This window comes from Hippopotamus amphibius, chromosome 14 (genome assembly GCF_030028045.1).
Source record: "Hippopotamus amphibius kiboko isolate mHipAmp2 chromosome 14, mHipAmp2.hap2, whole genome shotgun sequence".
NCBI lineage: Eukaryota > Metazoa > Chordata > Mammalia > Artiodactyla > Hippopotamidae > Hippopotamus > Hippopotamus amphibius.
Genome location: NC_080199.1, coordinates 72,290,348 through 72,308,530, shown reverse-complemented (window position 1 = coordinate 72,308,530; position 18,183 = coordinate 72,290,348). Strand labels below are relative to the sequence as shown.

The 18,183-nt window shown below is 38.7% G+C and overlaps 1 protein-coding gene across 1 annotated transcript in view; it reads left to right on the top strand.

The window, feature by feature from the left end:
* The first annotated feature begins 44 nt into the window (after positions 1 to 44).
* Positions 45 to 18,183, top strand: part of RXFP2 (relaxin family peptide receptor 2) — a 56,760-nt gene continuing 38,621 nt past the window's right edge. Inside the window, exons 1-3 of the mRNA XM_057707564.1 lie at positions 45 to 87; positions 15,350 to 15,496; positions 17,836 to 17,913. Of these exons, the coding sequence (XP_057563547.1) occupies positions 45 to 87; positions 15,350 to 15,496; positions 17,836 to 17,913 (268 nt within the window). The remainder of the gene's footprint in view (positions 88 to 15,349; positions 15,497 to 17,835; positions 17,914 to 18,183) is intronic.

Below are 18,183 nucleotides of genomic sequence, written 5' to 3'. Positions count from 1 at the left end.
ACTTTTCTGGTATTAAGTGTCTCTTGAGCTGCAGATTGATTGCAATGTTCCTTCTACTTCATTTCATCGTTCTGATAGATGTCAAAGGTAAGGCTGCTGTTTTTTCGCTTAAATGAGTACAATTCCAAAAGAACAGAATGCTTCTACTTAATTCTGTCAAATTTATAATACACTCCTTGCAGTGTTTGATACGCAGACATCCACTTTGCATTGTCATTGTCACTAGCTGCTTATAGTCCCATCCTGGCAATTTCTAGACGCAACAAATTTTTCATGGAAATTTGCCTTTAAATGTTGTTGAAATTGTAGATAAGAGAGCTTTAAAAAACAATGTTGGAGAAATCAATTATAATAGAGAAATTTTTTTAGTATTTGAAAAAGTGTATGACAAATTAATAAATTAAAATGTTGCCTTAAGAAATTTCAACCTGTTGAAATCTGTTCATAAATTTTATATAATTGTTACTAGCTATGTTTTATTGTTAACTAGTTAACTGGGAACTGCAAAGCCAAAGACAAATGTAAAAATCAGTATCTCTCCCTAAGAGCAAACCTATGTAAAATAAAATAACTAAAAATGGACAAAAGCTACCTATTTAGATAATTCTCTTTTCTGTTTCTAATTTTTAAACATTTTCATTTTAGTCAAACTGCTCATTTTCAAGTTGGTGGCATTTTTACTGTAAAGCTGAGAAAAAAATAAAATTTAATCTTTACCTGATTTTAAAGAAAAATACAGACTTGCTTTGTTATGAGCTTGTACACTTGTAAATAATCTATTCATCACATCCAAGGCACATTAGGTTTATTATTATTTTAAAATGTATTTAAGTTCACAGTCTTTCTTAAAGATTTTTGATAAACCTCTGAGAATAAAGTTAGAATTCAAAATTATTCTTTTCTGAGAAATTTGTTTTAGGTTTTTTAAATGTTTAATTTTATTAAATGAATTCAACTGAATATTTAAATACTGAAATAAAATGCAGTATTTATGAGCAATTATTTAAGAACTTCTAACAGATAAAAGATTTTTAATATTTAAATTTTAGTTTGAATTTGAAATACTAAAACTTTGTTTCAAATTATTTTAAAATATTTTAATACATGTAGCACAATTTTTGTCTTGTGTTTTATTTTTTTTGTGTTATATTTTAATCTTTCTTACATGAAAACTTAAGTGTTATCTAAAGAGAAACAATATATGAACTCATTTTGCATGAAATACAGTTGTAGAAAGCAGTCTTCTTGATGTAAGGTCTTCTTCCCTCAGAAGTTCATGCCCTATGCACATTTGTAATGAATTTTTTATGATTTTTAAGAATAGACAGATAAAAAATAGGTTCTTGGATTCAACACACTTCATAGAGGTTATCTATGCCCTTAAAAAATTCTTTTATGTACAGGACTGTAAGTATAGTTAACCAGTTTTACTAAAGTACTACTTTTGCTTATGGTAATGCATCTAATTGATTTGCCTTAGAAAAACAAAATCTTTTTGAGGAGAAGAAAATCTATCACTAAAATAATGTTTTAAGATTTACTGCAATGTAATGGTGTTCTGTAAACTAAAAAAAGGAGGAAAGAAATTTTAAACAGATGATTTTTTTTGTTTGTTTCTAAGTAAATGCCATATTTAAAATCCATAGTACAAATCTGATAAATATTTTTAATTGTAATTCCCTGGAAATTTTTACTTTCTAATTTTATATTACTTTTGATTGCTAATTTAAACCTTTATATTTAAAATCATTTATTTTCAAAGTTAGATATGTTAACCAGTGCTTTGATATCTTACTCCTACTTATAAAAATAATAATTTGCTATATATATTAGCAAAACTTTTTTCTTTTTCACAATAAAATTAGAGTTAAATTAAAGCAGTTAAAATTATACAGTTAAAGCAGTAAGGCTCTTTGTAATAAACAAAGAAAAGTCATTTAGAATTATGTAAGAGTAAAAATTGCTTTTTAAATTTAAATGAATATTTGTGATAGATTCTTAGACCAGATCTAAACAAAAGAAAAGTTAACAATGATATGATTGTCTTTTCTCGTCTGGCCATGATCACCCTTGAATGCCTATGGAATGAATGATATGACTATTTTAAGCTACAGACATTAATTGATAAGATAACGTCTTATTCTCGCTGTTTACATGTATTTTATTATCCATTTATTCACTGGGTATCCTTGTTAACCAGCTTCAAACTCCCTCCAAAAAAGAGTTTTTTATGGACTAATTATGAACAACATTGCAAACCCCAAACATGGGCTTATATGCGAAACTGAAAGCCTGAAGTATTGAAGATGCTACTGGATAACTACCTATTGCTGCTTATTCAAATAATTTGCTAACCTTGAAAAACGTAGTTATCAAAAGCAGGGCAAGAGCAGCATTTTGACGTGAACAGTATTTGACTGCCCCCTAATGGACTAGTTCAAATCTCAACTTTGTCATTTCTAAGTAATGTCAGTTCAGCTCTGATGCTGTGACTAGAGAAGAGGTTTTTGAACTAAATTTTAATTTCACACAACTATATCCATGCTGCCGATAGCTGTGAAAATCAATTATATTGCAGGACAGTCATACTGAGAGGCTAAAGCAGCACCACTAATGAAAAAGAAACTCACCTGCTTCACGGCTGAATGGAGCCCGCTGGGAGGGAGGAGGGAAAATAGCAGAAACCCAGAAGTTAAGGACATTTGAGATAAATTATCTCTAAAGGTCCTAACTAAATACATCTCACAAGAGATGTTTATTCATTTGTCCATTTGTCCATTTTACTGTGAATGAATATGACCAGATGTAATAAAAAAGTTTTAAGGAGTCTCACTTGAAGTGACAAAATTGGCTGTCACCTGAATTCTAAAGACAAAAACGGGGATGTTGCATTCAAATAAGTTGACACTAAAAAATGGCGCATTTCGTCCCAAGAAATTGTGGCTTGAATAAAATTCAATTAACTAAGAATAATTTTTGTGTACATAGTTATATGATGATAACTGGACAGAGTTTTTAGGAGTATGTATATGTTTGAGAACCCAAAACAGCTTGGTTTATTTGTTTGGTAAATATGTAAAAACATTCATCAGGCAAAATGAATGTGCTTGGTTTTCATAAGAAATCATAGTGGAATTAGAGGAAACATTTGTAAATGCTTTGTTAACATGCATCAACTCCTCATCCCTATAATTCTAGATGTTGTGTATGTATAGAAAAAAATTAAGCTTGCAATAAATATTGTTCTTATCAGTGGTATATCACTTTTTTTTTTTTTTTGCTCAGGGAAGTTCTGTGTTAATAGAATAAGTGCTTGATAAGGGGAAGATAATTTTATCTCCCAATTCCCCAGGTAGGAATTCTTTCTTTTTTGGAGGCCTGGACATTTTCATGAAGTTGGAGGGACTTTTCTCCTGCCTGTCTCCCTATGAGTGGTCTCAGAATTGCCTCAACATAGTCCACTGGAGTGTTCACTTCTGAGCCGTAGTTTTTGAGTATCTCAGGGATTTTACCTTGTGGGTGATCCAGTTTCAAATCTCATGCTCAGTTTGCAGAAATACCATCACTGCTTTCCCTACTGGCCATGGGCAAGGGGCAATATTCAAATCACAACCTTGGGTGGTCAGCAGAGGTGTGACATACCCCGTGCATTGTTAGGGGCTCCGTCCCAGCAGGTGGCTTCGTGTAGGCCCCAGGCTCTGCTGGTCGGGCTTCATTCAGCCACTTTCTCAGACAGGCATGGATGCCAGATCTAACTGTGCATCTAGTCCCGGCTCCTGTCAACCAAGTGGGCTTAGCTCCCCTCACAATCGCAGCTTTTTCTCTGCTCACCTTCTGTGGAGATTCTCTTTTCGATAAACTAAATGTTTCAGGGAAAAAGCATATTATCAGTCTTCTCTGTCTTTGGAAAAGTGAATGTTGTGGGGAGCATATTTAGGATTTGCTCACAATAGATCATCTTTGACCCAAAGCTCAGAAAAGAAGGTAGTTTTTAATTCTTCAGATTTTGCTTAATCAGAGATTGGACCTGAAAGGGCAAACACACCAGAGATTTGGAATTATGAGGTCAGGTGCTACAGGAATGAAAGGGGTTAGGATAGGAGAGGCAGCAGAGTGGCAAGGGTGCTAGATTTAGGGGTGAGCTGACCTGTGTTCAAGGCATAGCCCTGATCCTCTGTAGCCTTTGACCTTCAGCATACCAGATAACCTCGCAGCCGCAGCCAAACATCGGTGCAATTATTGAGTTGCTAAGAACCACTTGTGATGATGTTAAAGAAATAGATTCTGGGACTCCAGCACCCACCCCCCACAGATTTGATACCTCTAGGGTGGGGTGTGGAACTCTGCACATTTAAGAAGCATTCCAGGTGATCTGATGAACCTGCCCCACAGATCACACCTCTGGAAACACTGACAATTGCAGTTAGCACATCAAAGGCTTTTTTCTATAAGGGATGCGGATTCCTTGTTACGCTTTTTGTGCATACAAGGATCACTAATTGGATTCACCTGGATTGTGTGACTAATCCTACTGGCAAAGCTTTCTTTTTTTCCTTTCAATTTTGAGCGTTATAAGGACAAATTAAGTACTTGGCAAGGAAATAGCTGATCTAATGATCAATATGCTAACTCAATGGAGAGTAGAATTCAAAAAAGCATAATTAATGTGCAGGTTTAGCTATAAAGTATCGATAGTCTGGATGCTAATTACCACTTCTTCCTTAAGAAATAAGAAATTAGTAAACCAAGGACACAAGTGGATAGGGAAGAGTCTCTGCTGGTTTGGAGCAAGACTGTCTTTCTCATTCGCCACCTGGTCTTCATTATTCACTTTTATGTTCGATTATGGTCCAGCCAGTGGACCCTGGACCAGTCATGTGCCTGTAGCAAGACAAGAGTGATAATTCATTCTTGAATTATCCTTCCCTCCCTTTCCCTTTCCCCCGCCTCTCCTCTCCTCCTCTCTTTCTTATCCACACCTTGCCTGAGACTTTCTGACTCAACCACACAGGCTAAAACATGTATCTATTGTAGATATTTTTACTCTTCCTTTTATGTAAATTTATGAAATAAATTTGAAAGATCTTGATTCTCTTCCGTTCTGCCTTTGAGGGCCACTGAAGAATATCCTCTTAGAAGCCTCCAATTCTGCCTGAGGATGAGATAAGGGAGCCTTTATATAAACTCATAGGCAGGATAACGGATAATAGTCCACACTGTTATTGAAAACCTCTGTTCCCTTATCCAGAAGACGTTCTTTTGTGATCCTTTCCTGTTTCCCACTTGAAAATGCCACTCTTATTGTAATAACTACGTAAAACTAGAATGATCTGTTAATACGTGGAAAAATAAGTTGCCCTCCATAAGGGCACAGGGTTTTGCAAATGCTATGTTATTTTCATCCATTGTATGTGTGAACTGGAAGAGTTTTGCAAAGAGTAAAGCATGAAGAAATTACCTGTACTCTAAGCTGAATCCCAGACATAGAACATATGGTATAATAAGCCAGTGGGGGCCACCTTACCCTGACCTACATAGAGTCCACCTGGAAATTAGGAGAGACCTAACCACTGCTCCTCTGCTATGGCATAGATAGCTTCAAACAAAAATGTCAACATAAAAAAACTGAGGCATTGATACAAGATAAATGATAAAAAGGAGCTGAGCATAGAGCTTCTTACATGCATCAAATCCACACTGATGTCACATCCAACACATGTATGCCAGGGTTTGGCCTGTGCTTCTGACATGGGTCATCACTGAAGCACCTCTGGGCTCCCCACTTCCACATACGGGGATTTAGGTATGCGTAGCCCAGTGACGGAAACTATATTGCTATCCCTGAAAATGTTAATTTAGGTAACAATTTTCAGGCAAATGGTATGTGCCGAAAACTGAGAACTTTTCTACCCACTGTGAAAATCAAAATTAATAAAAATAAGTTCCCTTCCATAGGTAGGGCTATGGGAAAAAAATATCTGTAATTGTAATAAAATGCCATAGAAACTACAATGGAGGTATGTACAAGATGCTTTGGGAAGAAAAAAGAGAAAGTTAATACTCTGGAGTGGTCATGGAGAGGATCAGTTAGAGTTTTCACAGAAATGACTTCTGAAATGAATATCAAAGAATAATGAAGTGAGAAAGGAGGGGGAAAATGCATTTTAGATAAAGAGAACAATACAAGCTAAAGTCATGATATCTTATTACCATAAAAGTCAGGGCTGCCAGCAGTGTTTTGCTGACTGAGTACATAATAATCATAAAAAGGAAAACTGCCCACTGGCTATGCGTGATCTGAAATCACTTTTAATGACTGTTCATTTTTGATACTGTACAGTAAGTCATTGATGAATATGCTACAATTTTTATCCACTTTATTTTTTTCAAGGACTTTTGTATTGTTTCCAGTTTGGGGCTGAGTAATGCTTCTGTGAATACTCTTGTCTGAGTCTCTTGGTGCACACGTGTGCATGCATTTCTATGGACCTAGAACTACAATAAAACTGTTGACTCACAAGGTTCTCAAGCATCAAGTTTAGTAGATAAAGACAAACTGTTTTCCAAAGCAGTTGTTCCAGTTACCACTTCTACCAGTGCAGGAGAGCTTGCAAAGCTTGACATTCTCAAACAGTGTATGCTTGTTGTTGTTTAAATTATACATAACCGTACTGGTAATCTGGAGTGATATCTCGCTGTAGTTTTAATTTGCATTTCCCTGATTACTAATTAGATATAATGCCTTTTCAGATGTTTTTTGGCCATCTGGATATCCTCTTTTGTTTAGTGTCTGCTTAAGACTTGCCCATATTCCTATTTACTGTTCATCTTTTCCTTATTAATTTGTAGCGCTGATCTCTGTCTCTCCTAATTATGAATTTTTTTGCAAACATCTGCTCTGAGGCTTACCTTTACATTTTCTTAATGGTGGCTTTGTTATTGTTGTTGTTAACAGAAGTTCTGAATTTTAATAAAGTCTAGTGTAGCTATCTTTTCCTTTATGATTAATGCTTTTGTTTTTTTGGTTCTGTTTTGTGTTTTATTCCCCTTAAAATCCTACCCTAAAGTCATAGAGATTTTCTCCTATATTATCTTCCAGAAACTCTATTGTTTCACCTATCATATTTAGATCCATACTCTACCTAGAGGTGACTGTCCCTCACCACTGCTCTGCAGTGCCACTTGGTCATAAACCAGATGTCAGTGAGTGTCTGTATTCCTCTGAACTTTCTGAATTATTGTATAATTATGATAAGTCCTGAGACACAGGTGACCAGTTTTCCCACCTTGTCTTGCTTCTTTAAGACACAGCTGGCTCCTCCTGTCCCTTGTCATCACCACGTGCCTTGGAGAAGCAGCTTATCTGTTTCTACACACACACACACACACATGCACACTCCTGGATTCTTATTGGAATGGCTTTGAACCTATAGATCAATTTGAGAAAAGGATTAACTCCATTTATTTAGGTCTATCAATAATTTTATATACTTTGCATAAATGTCTTACAGGCTTTTGTTCGATGTATTCTTAAATATGACACTTGATTGCTATAGTAAAAGTATTTTTTATTTTGTCTTTTTAATATTTTAATTTTTAGGCCACACCATGCAGCATGTGGGATCTTAGTTCCCTGACCAGGGATCGAACCCGTGCCCCCTACAGTGGAAGCACGGAGTCTTAATCCCTGGACTGTCAGGGAAGTCCCTAAAAGTATTTTTTTAAATGTTTCCTTTTCTAGTTGTTTGTAGCTGATGTATAGAAATTAAATTGATTTTACAGAAAACCTGATAAACCCTCTAATACTAATAATTTATTATTTTGGATTTTTTTCATACCAGTCATGAATAGTGACAGTTTTATTTCTTCCAACTTGTATACTCTTGATATGCTTGCTTTGCCTCACTACATTTGCTAAGTCCTCAAAGTCCTACATCTTGAAAAGATGTAGTAATGACGGACATCACTGCCCTGTTCCCAGCCTCAAAGTAAACGTCTTCAAATTGTACACTCTAAATATGTGCTGTTTATTGTCTGCTAAAAGAAATCAAAAAACAAAAAACAAGCAAAAAAAAACCCCTCAAAAAAACCTGCAGAGCACCCGGCTGGAGGTCCGGGGTAGGAAGAGCTTTGTGGAGGGGGTGGGGCTTGCTGAGAAGGGCTCCAAAGGGTGTGGTGGAAGGAGGCTCAGAGGCAAGATGTAGTCCATGAAGGGAAAAGTCTTGTATTAAAATTACTTCCACTGTTTCTCACTTGGAAAAAAAAAAAGTTACCACTAAGTATATGCTGTGGGTTTTTATAGATATCCTTAATTAAATCAAGTAAGTTGCCTTCTATTTTCAGTTTATGTAATTATTTTAAGTCAGGATCTGATTGTTTCCTCTGTGGAGCCTCTGTTGTAAGCAAAGTTAAAGACAAGTGACAAACTGGGAGAAAATGTTTGTGAGTTATAGAACAGAGCGCTAAAAGCCCTAAAGAATTCTGGTCACGTTGCCAGATTTGGTTTTCTCACACATAGTTCCAAACGCTGTGTTCCAGGCCACTGCTGTCAGGAATGAAAGTTTCACCAGTCCAGGAGCAAAAATAAGTTAGTTTTTTTATAAAGCTAAATGCATTCCTTTCAAAGGATTGTCTTTTCTTTGGTGCAAATATCCTCTCAAATTTTTAACAATAAAATACTGTTTTTCTTATAATCATTATTATAATAATTGTAATTTAGGATTTTTTAATGTTCTTGTTTGACAAATTAAAATATCAGTAACTGTTTGCAGGTCCCTCTAAATTCTTTAATTGATTTGATTCTGACCTAATGCACATCAGTGACATTTAGGGTATTGACACAGAAAAAGGAGCCATTGCATTAAGGAGAAGGGGTGGGAATAGAGGCGGGGCTGTTAGCTTAGGGAAGAAGGAAGTAAACCAGGGCAGTGAGACATCACAAAGCCAAGGGAGAAAAGGTTTCAACCTGGTGACTGTGGTTGGCTATATCAAATGCTGCAGAGAACTAAGTGAAACAAAGGCTATGAGACATCTATGATGTTGAGTAACAAAGAGGACATCAGTGATTTCAGTGGGAAGAGTTTCAGTGGAGCAGCGAGGCCAAGACTGAAAGCTGTGAACTGAGGAAAGAAAGGGTGGTGAGGAAGCAGAAACATCGGCTAGTGTGATGTTTCTGAGAAATTTAACTTTGAAGGGACAACGGTGTCTCAGTTCCATTGTGAACATAATAGGATTTAGGTTGGTTAGTTGACTGGTTGGTTGGTTGACTTAGTTGTTTTGAAGATGGGAGCTGCTTGAATAAGATTAACGTTAATAGGAAAACCAGTGAAGAGACAGGAATATTGGACATACAGGAGAGAAAGGAGAGGATGGAGAGAGATTCTGAGAAGAGGAGGTGAAGTGGAATATAGAACACATGTGGGAGGCTTTCCATGGGCAGGAAGGGAGCTCATCAACCTTTGTGCATCGAAAAAGAAGCGTCCAGGGCCTCAGCCTTGGCCTGTGCGGCTTCTACACAGCTCAACCGTAGCAGCTGTGTGAACGGTGCCCCATGCTTGTGTGAGGTGTGTGTTGCCCAGTCATATGCAGCAGTCTAGGATACAGGTAAATATGAAGTTGATTTGACTAGGATTTGGGAGAATTACCACCAAGAAGAACAGCCAGTGAAAGTCCCTCAAGACAGAGCAGTCAACAAATCAGAGAGGAATTAGAAGAGAGAGACGTGAAAGGAAAAAGGTATCATCTTCTCTCCTCTCCACATTTCCCATGCCAAGTTTCCATCAGGTTTTACCCTGTCTCTTTCATAATCACCCTTTCCACGTTCTTCTTCCCTTCACCCACCACTGTGTTCATTCTGTGAGTTCATTGTACACAGGCAGAATTTAGGAAGAAGCCAGGCTCTGAAACTCATGCAGAACAAGGTAGAAATTTACATACTAAAAGACAAGATATGAACCTAAAAGAATGCATCCCTCAAAATGAAGCTTGAGTAGTTTACTGGTCAGTAGAAGAGATCTTTTGGGAGGAGAAGACTGCATATACCTTTGAACCCATCAACAACCATGGTGTGACCCACATAAAAGCACACAGCCAAGGGGGACATAGGACAGAAATCCATCGCTGGTAAGGATGATGTTGGCAATTTAAAAATCTTTTTTTTTCCAATTTAAATCCATACGTATCAAACCTGTACTCTGTCCCACATAGTTAAGCATCATTTCCCCAAATCTGTCCAAACATTGGGCAGTAATCTGAAGAGGGAGATGGGATGATGGTTTCTGCAGAAAATCTGTGAGTAGGATCCTGAAGCACCTAAGCCTTCACCAGTCGGAGGAGGTGGGTTTGTCTCAGAAGCACACGACAGTGAACAGGGGCTTAGAGAAACTCAGTTAAGGTAGGGATCTTTGAAATGGGAAGAAGGTGGGGTAAATGTGTGCATCAAACTGAATCTGAATTCTACACATGCTGACTGATACAGCCACACAGAATTGTCAAGGCTGGGAGGACCGAACAGCATAAAGGGATAAGATTTCCAACTTTAAAAAACCACCACCAAGGGACTTCCCTGGTGGCGCAGTGGCTGGGACTCCCTGCTCCCAGTGCAGGGGGCCCGGGGTTCGATCCCTGATCAGGGAGCTACATCCACATGCCTGCCACAACTATGAGGCCACATACCTGTAACTAAGACCTGGCGCAGCCAAATAAATAAATGTTTAAAAAAACCCAAAAAACAACCACCACCAAGAGGCTAATTTCTCTCCACTCACCTTAACAACTTTTTAAGGAAGACTCTACTAGTTTCCCTCAAACAAACAATACATTTGGTGCCCTAAAAAGGTGGGGGTTTAGCGGCTTTGAGACTCTTCCCAGAAGCAGGGGGCCTCCAGCAGATGGACTCAGCGAATGAACTGGATTCACCTTTGCTTCACTGAGTAGCGTTGCTGCTCCTCTTGGAGATCCTGCCACCTGAGCTCCAGGTGGGAATGGACGGTGTCTGCCTTGTTGACTGAGCACATAGTACGCGCTCAGCTAACACTTTCTGGATGTTAAATGAATGTTTCTTCCTGTGCTGCAGTGATGGGCTCTTTAGGGTAAATGGCACAGGCTTCCTCTCCATCTGAACTCCACCAGGAGCAGCGCACTCTGGGAAATGGCCTCCCTGGCCAGGGTCCCCTGGGCCCCCTGTGGGCTGAGAGGATAAAGGCTTTCCTCAGCTTCGTGCAGGACAAGCATTGGCAGAGAATCAGAGAAAGCAAAGAGGGACTTACTCATCTCCATTGATTCTCAAACTGAGCACTTAAAAAGTTCATTCTCATCTGTTGTTTCCCAACAAGCAGGGGTTGGTGGGCAGTAAAGTACGTCCTTAGGCAGCAGTCCAGTTGGCTTCAAAAAGCTATCAAGGAATCCTTTTGGAATCCCTTTGCACAGACATGTCCAGAATATTGACCAGAGGAGAGACGAGAGAGACTACTACGGGGAAATTTTCTTTCATGTGTTCAAAACTCCCCTCAGCTGTGTGTTTGGCAGGGGTCCCATAGAAATTGCTGCAGAAGCTATTGACACAGCTTTTATGTAGGCATCCTGCATTTTTATAATCCCCAAGTTTCAATAAAAGTTATCTCCACTTCCACAGATGGCAGGAAGAATAGATAGCACAATAAGCTGTCTACAGACGGGTATTGATTCTTTTTCAGTATGTGCTCAAAACAGCAAGGATTCTTAATCATTTTCTAAATTGTATAATGACAGAAAGATAAATGATAAATACCTGGAAGACTAAACAATATTTTGTCATCAGAATAAAAACATTAGCCTGCAACTTTGGGAATTTTACAGGTTTACAGGGGTTCTTCCTTCAACTCTACTTTTATTCCATTAATTCATTTGATCATTAAAAAATTTATTGAGCACCAAGTGAGTACCGATAGGGATTTAGGATACAGAGGGCAAGGGGTAGGTAGGAAATAGATTTTATTTATTTTCTTTCTACATAAAATTTATACCTTGAGTTGTTTTTCAGGAAGATTCCATTCTGGGGTGAAAAATGGGGAATTTTGAGAAATACAATTGGTAGGTTCTATTTGTTCATGTTGCTTTCCTTCACCCATACTTGCTAGATGAAACCCATTTTTTTCCCCAAGGAAAAGGAAATAATCTTGATCCTTCTTGTCTGTAAAACTTGATTGTCTACCTCAGGATGTCTGCATCTGTGAGATGGACATTTAGTTGGGTCCAGCCTTCAGAGGACTCAAGGTTATCTTCATGAGAAACCCCATAAGGGAAGACAATATTCTGCCTCCAGAATAATTTACACAGCCTCATTTTCTATTTCAAAATGGTCTGTAACCAAATGCTTCATCACCTCTTCTAGATCAGTAAAAGATATGATCAGGAAGCCGCAAGGACATTTTTGTTGCTTAATCACTTACAACGCCCCTCAGCTTTCAAAAGAATTGAGGCTGCTTAAAATAGAAACCACATGTGTCACATGACTTTTAAAATAGTAGGAGAAGTTTTATTATAGTCCTATTATTTCTTTCACGGAGGCCACACAGAAAGATCACGCAGTGCCAAGGTGCAGCAAGCTTCCATTAACGTCCTGCTTTTTCACCTTGCGCTGAAGTTGCCCGTGTGCCAACATTAACCAAGGGTCTGCCACGGGCCAGGCACTCTTCACGAGCACGCGCTTGTCTGGTTCCTGGGATAGTATCATTAACCCTATTTTAAATACGAGAAAACTAAAGTTTAAAGAGGTTAATTAAGCAGCTTGTTCAAAGTCACACAGCTTGGGAGCGGCAGAGAGTTATCATCCGGGTCCGATGATCTCCAGAGGATTTCATTACTAATGAATATTTTAAAATAGTGGGTCCCATGCCATCAGTGACCCACGAGATTAATGCAGTGACTTGTGGTACCTTTTCAAGTGAGTAAAATAGAATAGCGATGACCAGAGTTCGTCTAGTAGTAAAAGGTAAGTAATATTTCAAGAAATTTTGCTTTCCCTGTCAGTGTCTGTGTGTGTGTGTGTGTGTGTGTGTGTGTGTGTGTGAGTTTGTATGCTGGACTGTGAAGTGATACAAAATTTTTTTCTAACTGTGAGTTACTATTTGAAACACATTTAAAGCTGCTACACTAAGAAATATTGACCCTTACCCATTCATGTTCCAAACACAGGAGGAAAACGAGTTTTTATAAATCTGCTCTCTGTAGAAATCTTTATAAGAACGAATTTAAGAGATTTAAAAATCTATGACTCAGCATGCCTCTCTCTGTGCGAATAGGCTTAACAAGCCCTCCCCAGAGCCACACAGCAGAGAGTTTTCCTAAAATAGTCAGACCTGGCTGGTCTTAGGTCCAGTTGCTCATAGTAAATCATTCATCGACCACTGCAGCAAAAGCAGAGAAAATATCTTTTGCTTTTGTAAAAACAAAAATCCAGTGGGTAGAAAAGAATCCAAGGGCCGTACTCCCCACTCAGGGAAGGCCTAGCAGATGCTCCAGCAGCAGCTTCCGGGGGAGAGTGGGCACTGCTACACCTGCCTGTCCGCAGGAGAGGGCCAGATGCTGCTCTTTTATGCATTTGCTGAATCTTGAGGGTTATCATAACTAAAGGACTATAGCTCAAAAACATCAAATCACCTGCTCATCTCCTCTAAAAATATCACTAAAAGCTTGGCATGCACCGTAACGCAGACGTAGCTTTAGTGCCTGCAGCAAACTCCTGCCCTTTTACAAATGCCACGATTCGTTAAACAAGGAGGCCAGCAGGCTTCACCGACTTTAGGAGAGCCTGGTGACCTGTCTGGTGGGAGAATACCTCACTGCAAGACAGTATTTGCTTGGAGGGCCCAGACATCACAAGGCATTTTCCCAAGAACCAGAGTAGACGTGCCTTCGTATTCTCAGCCTTCGTACCTCATCTTTACGTAGAGATGATAATACCAACAGCACAAAGATGCCGTTAAGGTTAAGTGAAATAATTAGGAAATATCCAGCACGCAGTAGAAGGTGCTCCACGAAGATTGGTTCTCTAGTCCTCTGCTGTATTAAAAAGCCTTGTACCCCCAACCCAAGGAAATCCCTGGCGACAATGCTGACCTTTCAGTGGCATGGTTAGGAAAACTCTGCCAACAGCCCTTGTTTCCTTCAATGAGTCATAATGAACTGTAGCCCTGCCTGTCTACACTCTCCTTAAATCACATTTCTGTGAAGTTTCATCTTGCACTCCTTTTTTCCCCCATGCTGTACATTTTATCCTCTTGACTCATTTATTTTGCAGCTGGAAGTTTAGTTTGTACCTCTTAATCCCCCTCACCTATTTCTAACCCGCACTCTCCCCCCCTTTTTTTTTTAAATACATGACTTCTAAATTTTTATTAGAGTATTTACAAAAAAAACACATCTCTTTATTTTCTGGAAAGTACTCTCAAAATTGAAAGAATGTCTCTTACATCTAAATTTCTGGAATTTCTTTGATCATTCTATCCACAGATATAGTAACTTCGTAAATGAAATGTTTCCTTTCTGCACTTTCTCATCCAACCCAGCAGCAGTTCAACTCTCATTCATTTTCTCTTATGTTCCCAGCACACGATTATTTTTAATTCATCCTCTTAGAGGTCTTATGCTCCTTGAGATGCATCTTCCTAATTCTCCCTAGCAAGATGGATAAAAATGGGCCTCTGGGGTCAGAGGGATGATTCAAATCTGCTTGTGTGATTTTGCATTTAACTTTCCTAACCCTGAAACGGGAGGGATACTGTCACCCACACAGAGACTGGTTGAGGAATAACTGAGATTAACCACTGTGCAAACTGCCTGGCACACAGTAAGCCCAATGAGCGTTAGGTGTTATTACTCAGTATTATCTCTCCTTAGTCCAATGTGGTTCTGGATTTTACTTTCATTCACACTTAAAGTCTCCTTTTGCATGTGTATGTTCAATATGTCACCTCAAATCCTTCTTCTAAAGGATTAATAAGTGAATAAATCCATCTATTTGATCCTGTTAGCTCATGGTTTTACTTTCCTGTTTCCAGGAGAGAACAAGTCTTTGATTTCATACAAAAGTAGGACAATTGCTTTGGCTTTGTTTACTGTTGCCTTCCTGAAGCAAATTCAAAATGAGCCTTGATTCCATTCTTGATATAGCTGGTATTTGGTGTGATTGTGATTATTTTAAATGTTATAATTAAGAGCATTATTCAGAGAAATTGTGCGCTAAGAATAACACCAGACAAACTCAACTCCTAGCATTTTGTGAAAATTAAATGCAATAGCACGAAAAGAGTGTGGCCATATTAACAATTTCTTCCCATTACTTAAGATTTCTGTCCCCACTTTCACATAGATTTTGCACTGACTGAAGGCAATACAATCACTCCTTTGTGCCCAAAAGGATATTTTCCCTGTGGGAACCTGACCCAGTGCTTACCCCGTGCTTTTCACTGTGACGGCGTGGACGACTGCAGGAACGGAGCTGACGAGGAGAACTGTGGTGAGTTCTGGGCCCCATATGGATGCCGCCGCTCATGAGCTCCCCGAAACTGTGGGTGGATCGGATGCTAATGGTGATGAGCTGGAGGGGCGATCTGCTGCTCTATAGGGAATCCTATTGGGACATCACTGATTGCTCCCCAATGTGTTTGTGAGAATTACCCACACTTTCATATATGGAGGTTGCGTAAGTCAGAAATACAGTGTTACAAAATGTCGTGTGATGAAACAGATGATGAAAACTAAAATTATTTTAAATTCTACTTGGATACCTATATTTTAATTTTAAATGGCTTACTATGACCACTTCCTACGGCTTGGTAATTTAGTTCAGCTGCAGGGATATCCGTAAGGTGCAAGTGGGCCTGCCTAGAGAACTAAGTTATCCATAGCCCTGTATCTTTTGCCCACTGTGTGCTCTCCAAGTCACCAGGACGCAGCAGGCTCAAGGGAGTCTTGCCCTTGCGCAGGTCACAGGGGCCATGTGAAGAAGGAGGACAACAGTACATAAATAAATGATTTGAGAGAGTGATAAGTGCCCTGAAGTATAGAGAACAGGATAATGGGATAGAAAGTGACTTGGGGAAGAGGCTACTTTAAAGACACAGCCAGAAAAATCCCTCTCTGAGATGATGACATTTGAACTGGGAATGAAGTGAAAAGAAGAAAGAAACCATGAAATATTCTGGAGGGACAGAGTTCCAGGCAAAGGAAACAGCAAATGCGAAGGCCCTGAGGCTGAAGGAAACAGGACAATGTGTTTGTGGGAAGGAAAAGCCAGGTTGGCTTGAGCGGAGTGAGCAAGGATAAAGAGGGTAAAGAAGGGTCACATCACAAAAGGTCTTACAAGCCATTTTAGGTCTTTATATCAGGACTGTGCATGTGGTCTAATCTAACTGATGTATTTTTCTCTCGAAGAAACTGATGCCAAGAGAGGTTGACATGTCTAGTTAGTCACAGAGTAGACACTAGAACCCAGGTCTACTGAATCTGAACGAATCCTGTGTGTTTTCTACCACACAGAACTGCCAGTCTTTGGCACTGCCCAGCTAGCAATCAGAGGCAAAAGCAAAGTCCAGAAGTGCCTGGTTTGTGTCTAGAATCTGCTCTCCCGCCCCTGGGAACTCATGCATGCTCCCAGCACCTCTGCCTTCACCACCTGTGAATCACTCCTACTTAGCCCGTAGGATGCAGTTTAGGTGTCCTCTCCTCCCCTGAGACGCTTGGCTTTCCCGGCCAGGCCTCGCCATCCTGAAGCTCTACGCTGGGTCTAGGACGAGCATCCTTTCTCTCTGTTGCCATAGCACGCTGTGTGTACCTGCATGATTGTACAAGTACTGCCTCATCTTTTCACTGTACTTCTCTTACTAGACATAAACTTGAGAAGAGTTCTTATTTCTTTTGGTGTCACCAGAAGCCAGAACAGTAGCTTACAATCAGCACTCAGTGATGGGGCAGCTCTCAGATTCTTGGCCTTTGGTCTTCACTGCGTGGGAATCTTAGACCATCCACGTTATCTACCTCCTGAGGGTATTCCAAGCGCAAATTAAGTAATTCATGTAAAGGCATCAAATAGAATAATTTTTAAAACCATTGTTATTAATAAGAAATAAAAATAAACTAAAATTTGCAGGAATCAAAGGGACCTGTGGGCAATTATTTTAATTTACTTTTCTATTTGTATGAACTTCAGTATCATACATCATATTGTGTGTTTTTTCACTTTAATAGCTTTGCAAAAGTAATGGTACTTCAAAAATCAAGCCTTCTTTTTGAAATGAATATAATTTTATGGCAAAAAAAGAAAAACTTGGCAAATAAGCAGGTTATATCATCTGACAAATTGAGAAAATATTTTTCTCATCAGGACTAAACAGACTTTATTAAAAGGAACTTTGTTTTTGCCTTATTAAAAAGGTCAAGTGACATGAATTTCGTCAGAACTCATTACATATATCAAGTATGTATGTACATAAACATATGTGTATGACAAAATAAAATTCAGATTATATTTTCTTCTGAGGACCTCAAAATTAAGATCAAACATTTAAAATGTCAGCATTAGAAATAGGTGATGTTTTTCAAGATGGATACATGTGTGGAAAATAATCATCTATTTTCATTATATATTTTATGATGCATACATTTAAAATATTTGTAATTGCAAAGAAAGATAAAACTCCAGGTGTTTGCCTACCTTTTTCTCCCTTGTTATCTTTCTGTTACTTAAACAAATTTTTTAAATTGATTTCATGATCAAATTTTTATACTTTTTGTTTTGTAATTTGATGTTTGATTTATAGAATAACTGAAACATGTTCATCACCATGTGTTTCACAGGAGACACTAGTGGATGGGCGACTATATTTGGCACAGTCCATGGAAATGCTAAGAACGTGGCATTAACACAGGAGTGCTGTAAGTGGTATTGGTTCGAAGACTCAGTATCAAGTTTGTGGTGCGTGGATTGATACGGGTAGTGTAATAAATTCCCTGTAGAATTTTAGTTTCAGCTCAATGTATTTCAGTGGTCAGCGGGTCTATTATCTGCTCGTGGGACTAAAAAGATAGAAGAAAACAACATGCTCCATTCACGCTCATTCTATGTCCTAGCCTATGATTGCAAGAATCCGCAGGCACTCAACACTTGTGAGCAGTGATAAAGATCTGACTCCCGTTGGTGACACT